General features: G+C 39.8%; 1 protein-coding gene across 2 annotated transcripts; it reads right to left on the bottom strand.

Moving 5' to 3' along the window:
* Nucleotides 1-1715: 1715 nt before the first annotated feature.
* On the bottom strand, nt 1716-12524 carry LOC147311229 (CD209 antigen-like protein C). 2 transcript variants are annotated; one of them, XM_086266593.1, is made up of 6 exons: nt 11842-12524; nt 11641-11742; nt 11438-11542; nt 10710-10852; nt 2474-2577; nt 1716-2105 (listed from the first exon to the last, which is right to left on the bottom strand). In XM_086266593.1, the coding sequence occupies exons 1-6, from the start codon at nt 11900-11902 to the stop codon at nt 1955-1957; spliced, it is 666 nt and encodes a 221-aa protein (XP_086122719.1). In that variant the 5' UTR covers nt 11903-12524; the 3' UTR covers nt 1716-1954. The 2 variants fall into 2 exon arrangements, with proteins under 2 accessions (XP_086122719.1, XP_086122718.1); XM_086266592.1 differs by having other exon boundaries at nt 11641-12524.
* Nucleotides 12525-14320: the final 1796 nt, after the last annotated feature.

The raw sequence follows: 14320 nt of genomic DNA, 5'->3' as shown, positions 1-14320 counted from the left end.
ATTGCTTCTTGATTCATGACAATTAATTGTTTCCAATAGAGAGACATGCATTTTGGAGCAGGCGGTCTATTGCTGTTGCCATTTGGCAGTTTTTCATTGTAATTCTTACACACAAACAAAAGAAAATGGAAGAAAATCCATTAATTAAATCAATTTTATTATACTGGTTATACCAGTGGTTTTTCAAACTTTGTAAGAGCTAAACATCAGATTAATTCAGTTCTAATTATACACTGCCAAATCACAGTAACAATCTCCTGAAGGCACTTTATATTGTAAAGTAAAGACCTTACAAGAGCAAAGGTTTGCTGCGGATTCTTTGTTTGTCTTTCAACTTAAGAAGTGCGCTGTGTTGGTCTAATGCGTGTGTGAAATGACATTAAGGTTCCAGGAAGTGATGCAAGATAATGCTAAAATATTTTCAGAAATATTAAAAAATGATTCATTATCAAAGTATTCTAAACTATAAACACATACATATAGTACTGTGCAAAAATCTTGGGTGACCTCACATTTCTTTATATTTTGAAAGGAAAATGGAAAATCTGTTAATTTACTGAAACAAGTCCAAACATACATAGTAATACACCATGTAAAGCAAAACTAGAATCTGACTGATTATAATGATGTTGAAAAGTAACATTTGGTATGGCAATGACTGCTCTTTAAGCAGCCTAAACTCTCTTAAACTTTCATGTAATTTATTTAAGTAGTCTTCAGGAATAGTTTAGATTACTTGAAGGATTTTCCTATTGCCTGTAACGATGATCCCACACTGTATTGTGCTCTGAGGCTAATCGTGACTGATATGGCATGCTGTTACTACAATAACAGTGTGTTTGGGGTCACTGTCAAAAAAACAACTTGTTGCCAGTCAAATGCTTTCCAAATGGCATTACCTGGTGGACAGAAATCTGACGGTACTTTACCATGTTCACACTTCCCTCAGTGTTGACAAATTCCTCAACACCACTGGCTGAAATGTAGCCCCAATTCATGACAAAGCCTCCACCATGTTTTACAGATAGCTGTAGACATTCACTGTTGTAGCTCTCCCCTGAATTAAATTTGGTTTCATCACTCTACTATACATACCACCACATATTTTAACTACAAACAGTAGATAGTAGATAGATCAATGGAAGGGCCAGATATAAGATATCTATATGTGACACATACTCCTTTGCATCTTTCCTTGACCACATAACAGTTTCCACTAATGTCAAGGAACAATAATTTTTTAAAAAGGAGGCACGAGTTAACTTTTTGGAATATTCAACCAAGACTGCCAGAACTATGTATGCACTGATGGCTGATCTGGGGAGTGACAAACAGGAGGGAAACAAGACACTGGTGAAAGTAACACAGATGAGAACAGCCGCAAAAACAGGTGAAAACAGAATCAAGAAGTAAAACTAATACCGGACGCAAATGGAAAAGAGGAAACATGCAAACAAGAAGTAACACAGGCATGAATATAAACACTCAATAACACAGAAATCAAATGGAGAAAGGAACAGAGAAAAACTGCAGGAAATAAAGCTACCTCTCAAACTACCTAATAAAAATCAATATTTGAAACAAATGTGACACAACTGAAAGAATAAAGTAAAATAAATTTTTTAAAGACTCAATAATAGTGTCAAAATAAAACAATTTATTGACATAACAATGAAATCAAAACAGGATTTCTTTTAATAAATACAAAACTCAGAACTGCAAAGCTGGAATAAAAATACAAAAATAAACAGAAAACATAACCACCTATATTTAGCTCTGCTTGTTTTGTATAATGATATTCCTCTGACAGTCTCCACTGAAAGGAAAAATGCACATCAGCTACAACAAAATACATACAGCTACAACTCATCATTACAGAATACAACTAACCGAAATTAAAATATAGATTTATAATCAAAGCTTAAACACAAAAACATTTATGAATAGATGATCTTTAAGAAACTGTACAGTGGTTTGGTGTTTTTTCACATATCCACTTCAGAGAAGTTGAACAGGAAAGATCATTCCAGGACTTCTTATCTTTTCTGACATGTACACAGTCTTCTTTTCCACCACTATCATCAGGTTGAGCTTCTGCCCAGTACCTACCAAACCAGTAACAATAACATCAGCTTATTTTTTATCAAGTTTAAATTCAGATGTTTGGTGTGGGTATGGAGGGTTTCATAGGAAAATTTCATATGACAACCATTTTCTTTTAAGGACATAGCATTTGTTAAACAGGTCTTTACAAAGTATACAGGCAGACAAACCCAGCAGGACATCAGGTGTGATATAATATCTTGTTTTGACTAAGGTTGCCAAAACAAGTCATCATTTAGCTTTAAGCATTTGGCCTTGTAGTTTGGCTCAACCCACTAATATGTTGACTCACCAATGAGGCATTGATGTGTAGGTTATCAAATAGATTAAATTTACTGAAAGTAATAACTTAACCAAAGTGAAGACTTACGTCAAACTTAGTGGAGTTCCATCTACCCATTTCCATGTTCCCTCCTGTTCTTTGTCATTCAAACCAATCCAAGCTTCTTCTATGGTGATTGTAGAGAGGAAGTTCTGTTTAACATGAAGAAAAAACATGCTATTTTAGTCTTGAACCACAATTTTAGCCTATGTAGTTTATTCCAATTTTATCAGGCATCTCTTTTAAAAATGCCAAACCAGCAATAATTAAAACTTTGAGTTTTCTCGCTACATGTTTCTTGCAACATTCTTCCTCAGCTCTAAATATCAATTTTCTTAAAAGCTCATATATTAAGAAAATATTAGTTATAACTGTTGGGGTTATCTCTGTTTCATCTGTATTATTGTAGTACAATATAAAGCGCTTTGAGGCAACTGTTGTGATTTGGTGCTATATAAATAAAATGTAATTGTCACGGCTGGGGCAGCAGTCGTGTGATGTAGTGAAGGAGGACCCAAGTTGCAGACAACGGCGGTGATGCGAGTGAGTTTATTTACGGTGAACGATAATGAACTGAAGTGAGGATAAAACTAAAAAACTAAAACTAGTGAACAAACCTGAAATCATGCAAAATACAGGAAAACAGCACGGAGAATGTAGGGCAGAGATACACAGAATAACACAGACGGAGCGACGTCGAGCCGAGGCAAACACACTATAAATACACATCAGGTAATGAGGAAATGACACGCAGGGTGGACACAGCTAAAACTAATGGGCATAACGAGATTTCCTGTTTTACCTTCAAAGTAAAACAGGAAATTCATAGACTGTTTTACAAACACAAACTCAGAGATACGAACAGAACACCGGGGAAGGACACAGGTACGAATAACAGAACACTAAACACAAAAACCAAAATCCTAGGAACTAAGAAAACAAGAATTAACCCGAAACATAAGATGACACCAATATTAATCACAAAATGCTGGGTTTAACCCTTTAAGACCTACCATAGAACCAAGTGGGCCAGAGCTTATATTATATTTTTACATGTTGTAGTGCCATTGTTGGGAGCATTTCAAGTTGTTATACAGCAATACAACCATTGTAAATAACCCTGAATGCCTTTCCTTGCACCTTATTTTGGCACTCATTGCTGTTTTCTACTACCAACTTCCTGTTCGTGTGTAGAAGCTTTTATTTTGATGGGACGATTTCCTGTAAAACTGTTTTTGGCGCAGTTTTCAGCGGCAGTCGCGGGAGTTTTGAAATGTGATGGCTTAACGGAGCCTATGGAGATTTCTTTTGTCATTAGCAGCCCCCTTGATAGAGGCACAAGGTATGGTTATGATATAAATGAGGACACGTTTAGATGTTTTTGTGACAGTCGCTACATTTGTTAAATGTTACGTTGAAACGAACTTCATGTTATAAGGTTTACGATTGTAAGAGTGTGGATTATTTTGCTTACACGCTGTTTCTATGTATACATCCCCAGCTCTTACGGTGAGATTGATGGTTTACTGCCATTAAACCTTCAAAACGTCATCAGTAAAGTGTCATCCTTCATTCGGGGGGGTTCGCTACAGTAAGAGCTTACCTCCGGGAGCAGTAAGAGCTTGCCTCCGGGAGCAGTAAGAGCTTGCTTCCGGGAGCAACGAGAGAGAGAGCTTCCTGCGATCGGAACGGTAACGGCACGGCACGGAGCAGCAAGCTACAGCAACGGTCCGGTAACAAGCAATTGCTCTCAAAATGGAAAATATAGAGGGAGGTCAGTTAAACGAAAAGGAACAACGAAAGGAATTAACATGCGAAGCTGATGAAACAGCTAATGAAACGTTCCCAAGGCCATCAGAACGGCCCAGTGTGCCCACGGAGAAAATGCTCTTATATCAAAGGGATGAACAGAATAAAAGACAGAAGAAACTGCTAACCATTTATGAACATTGGAAAGGCCAGGTCAGAGTATACAGAGAAGACCTGAAAAATGATTTATCAGATTCACGGTTAGCAGAAATGGCTGATGATATTGAAAGGACAGTAAATGATATGACAAAAGCATACAGTGAATATAGAGAGCGTAATGAACCATCCCATGTCATAAGGCGCAAAATGGACTCTTGTGAATCAGTGACAAAGGACATTATGAAAATCATATCTGAGCGTTTAGCAGCTCTAGATGAGTATGATGCAGATAGAGAAAGGCAGCGCCTCCATCAGCTCTTAGCTTATGAACATGCTAAGTCCATATTTGGTACTGCATCACAGTCAAGTTACCAATCTGAAGCAAGCATTGCAGCCAAAAGAATCGATGCTGCTGCAGAATTAGCTGCAAAAGAAGCTCAGTATAAAAATCACACAAGAGGAAATAAAACAAAAACAAAAAATAAGAGAAATGGAAGAGAAACACAGGAGGGAATTGGATGCACAAAGGTCTGAACTAGAGCGTTTACAAGCAGAAAAGGAAAGGCAAGCAGCACGTGCAAAATTAGAGATTTATGACAAAGAGTTTAAAGTTGATATGGACAGTCAGTTAATGTTACAGAGCAATGGGATGTCTGTTATCAACCAAAGCTTTGAACAACCAGCCTCAGAGCTCTCTACAGGTTCATATCACCCGCATGTGGAACAATATGCATCCATCCCTGTCGATAATCCTCTACAACAACTGCAATCACAAATTGTCACTCCATCGCCTCCCACAGATGTATTGCAGCTGGCTAAAGCTATTCAAGGCAGCATAGCAGTAAGCAGAATTCCAGTGCCTGTGCCCATCGTGTTCAGCGGAGATCCCATCACCTACATCGAATGGAAGGCTTCCTTCATCTCACTGGTGGGCCACAAAGGTATATCTCCAGCTGAAAAACTGCATTTGTTAAAAAGGTATATCACTGGTCCTGCTCTTAAGTGTCTTGAGGGCATGTTCTACCGCAGTGATGAAGAGGCATACAAAGATGCATGGAAAAGACTTGACCAACGCTACGGTCAGCCATTTGTTGTTCAAAGGGCATTCAGAGACAAACTGTCAAAGTGGCCTAAAATCCACTCAAAAGATGCAGAAGATCTACGGACCTTTTCTGATTTTCTCACAACCTGTCTGCAAGCAACACCACATGTAAAGGGCTTAGAGATACTAAGTGACTGTGAGGAAAACCAAAAGTTATTGCATAAGATTCCAGAATGGCTTGCCACACGTTGGAACCGTCAAGTCACAGTTGCTCTCATGAAAGGCAAAGATTTTCCCTCTTTCAAGGATTTTGCAGAGTTTGTAGCACTCGAGGCAGAAATTGCATGTAATCCTGTGACTTCTTCATATGCACTCTATTCATGCAGCTCATCCTTGGAGAAAAGGTACATAAGGGAGACCAAACCAAACAGATCTGTGACTCAAGTCTTCACTACACAAGCCACAGTACAAGGAGAAAAAACTAAGTCAAATGACACAAGGTTAAAGGTGGCCTGCATGTTCTGCAAAGATGAAAGTCATCAGTTGTCAAAGTGCCCAAGCTTCTCAGAGAAGTCACTAGACCACAAACGGACATTTGTGAAGGAAAATAAACTGTGCTACGGGTGCTTAAAGGTGGGCCACAATGCCAGAGACTGTCGTCATCGCCACAAATGTGACACTTGCAAAGGACGACACCCCACCTGTTTGCACAATGAGAGTCACATGGCAAATGAAAGGCCTCAGAGCTCTACAAACGTCGCTTCAACCACAGAAAATGACACCATGGCAGCCACAGCTCTGAATGTTACTAAGGTGGGTCAATCAGGTAGTACCTCCATGATTGTTCCTGTGTGGGTTTCCACTACTCAGAGTCCATCTAAAGAGCAGCTTGTGTACGCTTTATTAGACACACAAAGTGACAACACATTTGTCAGTGAGGAGATAACTAACCAGTTACAAGCAGCATCCCATCCAGTTAAGCTAAAACTAACCACGATGCTGGGAGTTCACATGACAGTCAAAAGTCAGAGAGTAGCAGGGTTACGTGTGAGAGGTTATAATTCAGATGTTCACATTGACCTTCCACCCTCCTACACAAAGGACTACATCCCATTTAACTATGACAACATACCCACAAATGAAACTGCAAGGCAATGCCCCCATCTGTCAGAGATCGCTGATCAGATACCCCCTCTCCTGAGTTGTGATGTTGGACTACTCATTGGATTTAACTGTCCCAGAACTCTAGCTCCAAAACAGGTTCTACTCGGAAAAGACAATGAGCCATTTGCCATACAGACAGACCTAGGGTGGAGCATTGTTGGTGGCTCATCAGAGTCAAATGAAACTGAAACAAGTCTGCGCCGTAGGGTCATGGTAAAGGAAATGCCTGTTGTAACACCAATGGACATGATCAATGTTCTTCAATCGGATTTCAAGGACACAAAGGCACGTGACAAAACGGTCTCACAAGAGGATCTCGTTTTTCTGGAAAAACTTAAGGAAGGGATAAAGAAAAACGAACAAGGACACTGTGACATGCCTCTTCCATTCAAGCAAAGGCCAAACTTACCAGACAACAAAAGGCTTGCAGAGATCAGACTGGAACACTTAAGGAGAAGGTTGAACAAGAATGAGAACTACAAAAATGAACTGCCCACAGCACAACCTGTCGAGCTGGATCTGACCATAGGAGATCCAGAAGTCAGAAAAGTACAGACAATGTTAACTAAAGTCACAGACACTGTAAGTCTTGCTGAATGTCTAAGTAAGTTCTCCTCCTGGTCCAAAGCAATTAAGGCTGTAGCACGTCTCATAAGAAGGGCTAGACACATCAAGTCAAATGCATCAGCTACAGTGAGTGAGCAGAAAAATGCTGAACTTGTGACCATTCGACATGTACAAAGTCAAGCGTATGAACAGGAAATAAAACAGCTGAAGAAAGGAGAACAGCTCCCACATCATAACAAACTGTTTAAACTGGACATTTTCATGGATACAGATGGTCTCCTCAAGTTGGGAGGGAGACTCCAGCATGCAACGAGTGACACCTTCAAACACCCGATCGTGATCCCAAAAGAACATTGTGCAGCCAAACTCATAATATCTCACTGTCATGACAAAGTAAAACACCAAGGAAAGGGATTCACCATAAATGAAATCAGATCCAGTGGCTACTGGATTCCTGGAATGAGTAAAACAGTTGCCTCATTCATCCGACAATGTGTGATCTGCCGCAGACTCCGCAAAGCTCCAGAGGGTCAGAGGATGAGTGACCTACCTCCACATCGCTTAGAGCCCTCTCCTCCCTTCACACACTGCGGCATGGACTGTTTTGGTCCATTTGTGACAACAGAGGGAAGAAAACAACACAAACAGTACGGACTCCTACTTACTTGCTTTTGTTCTCGTGCCATTCACATTGAGTTCTTAGAGGACTTGTCTACTGATGCATTTATTAATGCATTAAAATGTTTCATTTCAATCAGAGGTGCAGTTCGACACATCCAATGTGACCAGGGAACGAACTTTGTTGGTGCTCAGAATGAGTTTAAAGCAGCTTTAAATTAGCTAGACACTCAGAGACTAAATACATACTTGACTGAAAAACAATGTGACTTTGTGATGAACACACCCCATGCTAGTCATGCAGGGGGAGTGTGGGAACGTCAGATAAAGACTGTCAGAAGTGTGCTGAATACCACTCTGTCACTGGCTCATGACAGACTCAATGATGCTTCATTACGGACGTTATTCTACGAAGCCATGGCTATAGTCAATAGCAGACCCCTGACTATAGATAACTTGAACAGCCCCAACAGCCTAGAACCGCTCACGCCCAATCATCTGCTGCACATGAAATCCAATGCACCGTTGCCCCCACCTGGTGCCTTTTCAAATGAGGACCTGTACAGCAAGTTCCTTGCAGAGCAGTTCTGGAGCCGCTGGAGACGAGAATACATTCACAACATCATTTCAAGGCAAAAGTAGCACTCACCAAAGAGGAATCTAAAAGTAGGTGATGTTGTGTTGGAAATGGATGAACTGGCACCCAGAGGGGAATGGAGACTTGCAAGAGTTGTAGAGACTGTCAGTGGAAAAGATGGACTTGTGCGAAGGGTAAAGATCTCACTTGGAGAAAAGAGACTCAATAATAAAGGTCAACGCTCTACTAAACTATCAGTTGTTGAGTGTCCAGTACAAAAACTTGTATTGTTGTTAGAAAGTTCCTAAGGTAACTCCTACATGGGTTATTTTGTTTGGGAAAATTATTCATTTTGGTTCTTATGTAAACCAATTATTCGTAATTTTGGTGGGAGTGTAAATAACCCTGAATGCGTTTCCTTGCACCCTATTTTGGCACTCATTGCTGTTTTCTACTACCAACTTCCTGTTCGTGTGTAGAAGCTTTTACTTTGGTGGGACGATTTCCTGTAAAACTGTTTTTGGCGCAGTTTTCAGCGGCAGTCGCGGGAGTTTTGAAATGTGATGGCTTAACGGAGCCTATGGAGATTTCTTTTGTCATTAGCAGCCCCCTTGATAGAGGCACAAGGTATGGTTATGATATAAATGAGGACACGTTTAGATGTTTTTGTGACAGTCGCTACATTTGTTAAATGTTACGTTGAAACGAACTTCATGTTATAAGGTTTACGATTGTAAGAGTGTGGATTATTTTGCTTACACGCTGTTTCAATGTATACATCCCCAGCTCTTATGGTGAGATTGATGGTTTACTGCCATTAAACCTTCAAAACGTCATCAGTAAAGTGTCATCCTTCATTCGGGGGGGGGGGGGTCCGCTACACCCATTATAACCCAAATTTTAATAATATGTGTATAGGCTCATAAGGCCCTGATGGTAAAAAACTACATTTCCGCAAATGACGTCACTTCCGGTTTCGGGCAGGTCATGGCGGACATGCGATAGTTCGCGCTGATGGATGAAGATAGTGTTACAAACAGAATCAGAATCAGAATCAGAATACTTTATTGATCCCTGGGGGAAATTATTTTTTGTTACAGTGCTCCATTTTAAACCAACATTAAGACAAGACAGACAATACGCTAACTAAGAATAGTACAATATATACATATATATACATACATACATACATAAGTCACTTATAAATAAATATTTGGAAAAGAAACATGTGTAGTTGTAGCAGCAAACAGTGTGTTAAGTGGATGCGTTGTACAGGGAGATGGCCACAGGCAGGAATGATTTCCTGTGTCGTTCAGTGGTGCTTTTCGGTAATCTCAGTCTCTCACTGAACGAGCTCCTGTGACTGACCAACATGTCATGGAGTGGGTGGGAGGTGTTATCCAACATTGTCTTTATCTTGGACAGCATCCGCCTCTCCGACACCACCTTGAGGGAGTCCAGCTCCATCCCCACAACATTGCTGGCCTTACGGATCAGTTTATTAAGTCTGTTGGCATCTGCGACCCTCAGCCTGCTCCCCCAGCATGCAACAGCATAGAGGATCGCACTGGCCACCACAGACTCATAGTAAATCCTCAGCATTTTCTGGCAGATGTTGAAGGACCTCAGTCGCCTCAAAAAATAGAGACGACTCTGGCCCTTCCTGTAAAGTGCTGTGGTGTTTTTAGCCCAGTCCAGTTTATTGTCAATGTGTACTCCAAGGTATTTATAGTCCTCCACAATGTCAACACTGACCCCCTGGATTGAAACAGGGGTCAAGTGTTTCCTGGTCTTCCTGAAGTCCACGATCAGTTCCTTGGTCTTTGCCACGTTGAGCTGCAGATGATTCTGCTCACACCACGTGACAAAGGAGTCGACCACAGCTTACTAGAGCCAGCTATGGCAGAACAGACCCCACACCCAGCACAGGCCCGACAAAGCCAGGGGAGCCAGGACCTGCCAATCAGCCACCGGGAGTGAACCAGTAAACACCCAAGCAACCAGACACAGAGAACCCTCAATGTCTACATGTAAAATTGAGAGTTGGGCACTAGCACCAGTGGTAAAATTGAGAGGTGGGCACCAGCACCATTTCATTTTCTTATCGTTGCCCAAAATTATACCGGTATTACCGTGAACGGTATGATATGGCCCAGCCCTAGTGCCCACCCCCAAGGACCTATATGTAAGTGTCATGATAGTGTAAGTATTTTTTTTTACACTAAGATACAATTATAGTTGTGTCAGGGTTTCCTGTGTAGATATGTGCTAAGTTGAAAACTGAAAGGTTGATAGAAATGCTTAATTTCTATTGAATACTGGGCAAAGCTATCTACATAAAATAATAGGAATATTAACTTCAATATTCATTTACAAAACAATAACTCACACATACATAAAAACTGTACCTGTTCTTCAGGGAAGTCAATAACCACCAGATATGTTCCTCTGTCTCTGCAGTCCTTTACGGCTGCATCCCAGGAACCAGAGCTTTCAGACAGGAGATAGCAGCTATGGTTGAACCTGGTCCATCCCGCAGGACATTTTTTATCTGGAAGAAATTACCAACAAGTAATTTTTCAGCAAGTTAGTGAATTATCTTTTAGGAACTTTATAACAATGCTTATTTGATCTCTGTTTAACACACTGTACTTTGTTTGTTTGTGTGATCACTTTGTTGATGAAAGCTGGACCAGATACACTGATGTGCTTTTTCATTAGCCAAATGAGACTTCCCACAAATATAATGCCTGCATACTTGGATGCATATTCTCCTGCCTCTTTGTAGTGCTGTTTAAGTGCTGAAGCACACCAAAAGGCTGTCTAATAAAGGCAAACTAATGTCTTTAAAGTGACACGTTTATGTATATTTGATCGGAAATAATTTTTCTTCTTGTCTAAAGCAAAGTGGGAGATCAATATGTTACTGCAGCCAAAATATGAAAAGCAACACCGAAAATACACCTGAACTAAATCTAAATAATGGGGAAGCAAAACAAAATATAAGACTAGATCTACTTGTTGTGGATTCTTTTTTCTTGTTTTATTGCCTTTTTTTAAAAAAAAAAAAAAAATAAGGTTTATGTGTGTTTGTAAGTTTTTTTAAAAACACACAACAACTCATACAATGACTCACTTTGGTTGAACAAAAAATGCAGTCCCTCCAATTCTTTAGTCTTTTCAGTGAGATTGGCTTGAAGCAGGTCTCTCTCATCAGTCATGGAAGAAAGCCTGTGACTCACTGCAGAAACATTTGCATTTAGGTCTCTCTCCTCACTCATTAAGAAAAAGAGAAGCTTGTGATCATTAGAACTGATATCAATGACCAACACAACTCACAGAGGAAACCAAGAGTAATAAGTCCAGCCAACAGGAAAACACTCAGCAGGCTTAGAGACAGAATAATAACCAAATACAAACTGCTCTTAGAGCTCCTTTGACCTGAAAAGAAAGGAAAAATAAACAAAATAGAGAACCTAATAAAATGTGCAACAGTTAAAACACCTCTGCTTTTTCCAGTTTCTGCCACTTCTTTCTTACCTGTGCGATTTGTTGCATGTGTTGGGTTGTCATGTTTCAGATTGACATAAATTTCCTCCATTGCATGAAAGGATGTTGATCATTTATGAGAGCTCTGCAGTGCAGAACATGTAAAATGTAAAAAGCCTCAAAGGTTTCAGTTATACTTTTTTTTTAGTATCAGAGGAAGTAACCTATTGAATATGTGGTTTTGCAGCTATGCTACCACTGAAACTTGTGATGGCCAATTATTTTTTGGGCACTGTTAGTTACCTTCCGTGTAGCCTTCCTGTTCTCACTAGGGGCCCCTGCGTACCCCAACCTGTTCTGCAATGTGTGCCTTTTCTATTTATTTTTTTTTGTATACTATATCCCTCTTGATTGTATATGTTTGTTATTTATTCCTGTTGTCTTACTATTTATACTTTATTCCAGCCCAGCTGGTGTGGCGCACCCACAATTTTGTTGTACATGTACATTGGCAATCCGGTGTTGTGCCAAAAAGTGATTGCCTGGCAAAAAGTGATTTCCAATGTTTTCGTGTGTTTTTTATGTGTAATATCGTTACGTATGCTGCTAAATATACTTTGGTGAACAGTTATTACAAAGGTGTTATATATAAAATTTTAAAAAATTACCTGTTTCTCAAGTATCTTTGTAACTGTGTTATTGTACTTACATTATAATCAATCAGCTCCCTATTGTCCACTTAAAATATGTTTACAGAACTATTTTTGCATTTGTTGCAATTTAAGCTGTACTCTTGGCCAGATTACTCTTAAAAGAGACATTTTTTAAAGTCAACAATAATTTTTTTTAACTGCATAAATAAAGGATACACAAAAGTCACTGCCAAAAACTGATTGCGGCTTCTACCTTGTTACAGGAATGTTGTTTGTTGCTCAAGATGACGTGATATCATTCATGAAGGATACATGTGACATATGTTTCACATATTATAGACCAACAAGTTATTTATAGCAGTGTAAATACAAGCAATCAGTTTTTGGCAAATACCAGAAATCAATTTTTGGCAGAAAATCTCTTTTTGGCACAACACCGGTCTTTAAGTGATGACGTGACAAATCCGGCTTTTGTGTTTTTAACATATTTTAATGCTTTGTATCTTGTTATATTTAATCTCCAAAAGCCCCTACAAATAGTCAGTGATCACTGTCGGCCTCTCTCGGTTTTCATTACCGCTATTCATTTTAAAGCTCAGTTTTTAAACCCTTACGATGTAACTAGAGCCCAGCCCATGCAGCAGTACCGTATTTACCGCACTATAAGGCGCACTTAACATCCTTTAATTTTCTCAAAAATCGGCAGTGAGCCTTATCTATGAATTCTGGCTGTGTTTACTGACCTCGAGCTGATTTTATGTGGTACACGGCGCTCAAAAATCTGTCAAAAAATGTTTTAGTAGGACTTTGCTAAGCTACGAAGCTGCACCGCTTGATGAATTGTCTGAGCGTTATGGCTACCGTAGTCAGGAGCCTCGCGGCTCATAGTAATCTGGGTCCAAAACTCCGTCCGCGTCAGGTCCGAAACAAACACTGTGTAAATTCTTTCATCTTTAATAAAATGATCAGTGTTGCTGCTTTACCAGGTGTATCAATTAAGTTTAACATCCAGGCATCCATGAAAACAGAATTTAGAAGTTAGCAGGAAGTTAGTAGATAGTTAGCTCGCTGGTTTCGCTAGTTACCTTAACATGATATATCATGTTCTGACTGAGAGATTTCTGGAGAAAAAATAAAATGTACAGCTCTGCTATCACTTCCAACATGAATGAGAGAGAAAACTACACAATAGTGACGTTTGTAGGATTACTGAAGTTGGGCTAGATTGTACATAATAGGGGTGGGTTTTAATAATCGATTCATCGATTAAAATCGATTCTGGCTTGAATAAAGTGATATTGATTCATTAAAATCCTGAATCGATTTTTTTTTTTAAATATAAATGTATTTTGCCCAAAATTCCAGAATCTCAGGTGAAACGTCACAAAATTTTGACAACCACCAAACATTTAAAACAGTAAATGAGAGCAGGTACACGGCTTCTGCACAAAGACGTAAACACAAAACGCATCAGAATCAGTGAGATGTCGCCTTTCTCACCGACGGCACGGACACGGTCGGGGCTGAAAGCTGACAGCTCGCTGATTCTGATCCGCGGGTCCGCGCTTTGTGTTTACGCCCTTTTTTCGCTGATTCTGAAGCTGCAGGTTTTATCTCTCTCCAAATAATAGCCTATTGACTGAACCATAAACATCGTCATGAATTCACTCTGACTTTTGCTGTTTTGCTTCCACCACACTTCATGCACAGCTCTCTCTCTCTGTCTCTCACTCTTTCTCAGTGTACTTCAAGAACAGTTTCCAGTCTATCCCCGAAATCTGTGCTTGCTTGTTACACACAAGACTACTATTATTTAAAGGCTGTCGGCCGCTGTTTTTTTTTCCTTTTAAAAAACCTAATTTCTGCCATTCAATAGG

The sequence above is a fragment of the Aulonocara sp. 'chitande type north' Nkhata Bay genome, linkage group LG16 (assembly GCF_057382095.1).
Source record: "Aulonocara sp. 'chitande type north' Nkhata Bay isolate Kocher_YH1m ecotype deep benthic linkage group LG16, A_spYH_male_GT1.1, whole genome shotgun sequence".
Classification (NCBI taxonomy): Eukaryota; Metazoa; Chordata; class Actinopteri; order Cichliformes; family Cichlidae; genus Aulonocara; species Aulonocara sp. 'chitande type north' Nkhata Bay.
This window is presented reverse-complemented; position numbering and strand designations above follow the sequence as displayed.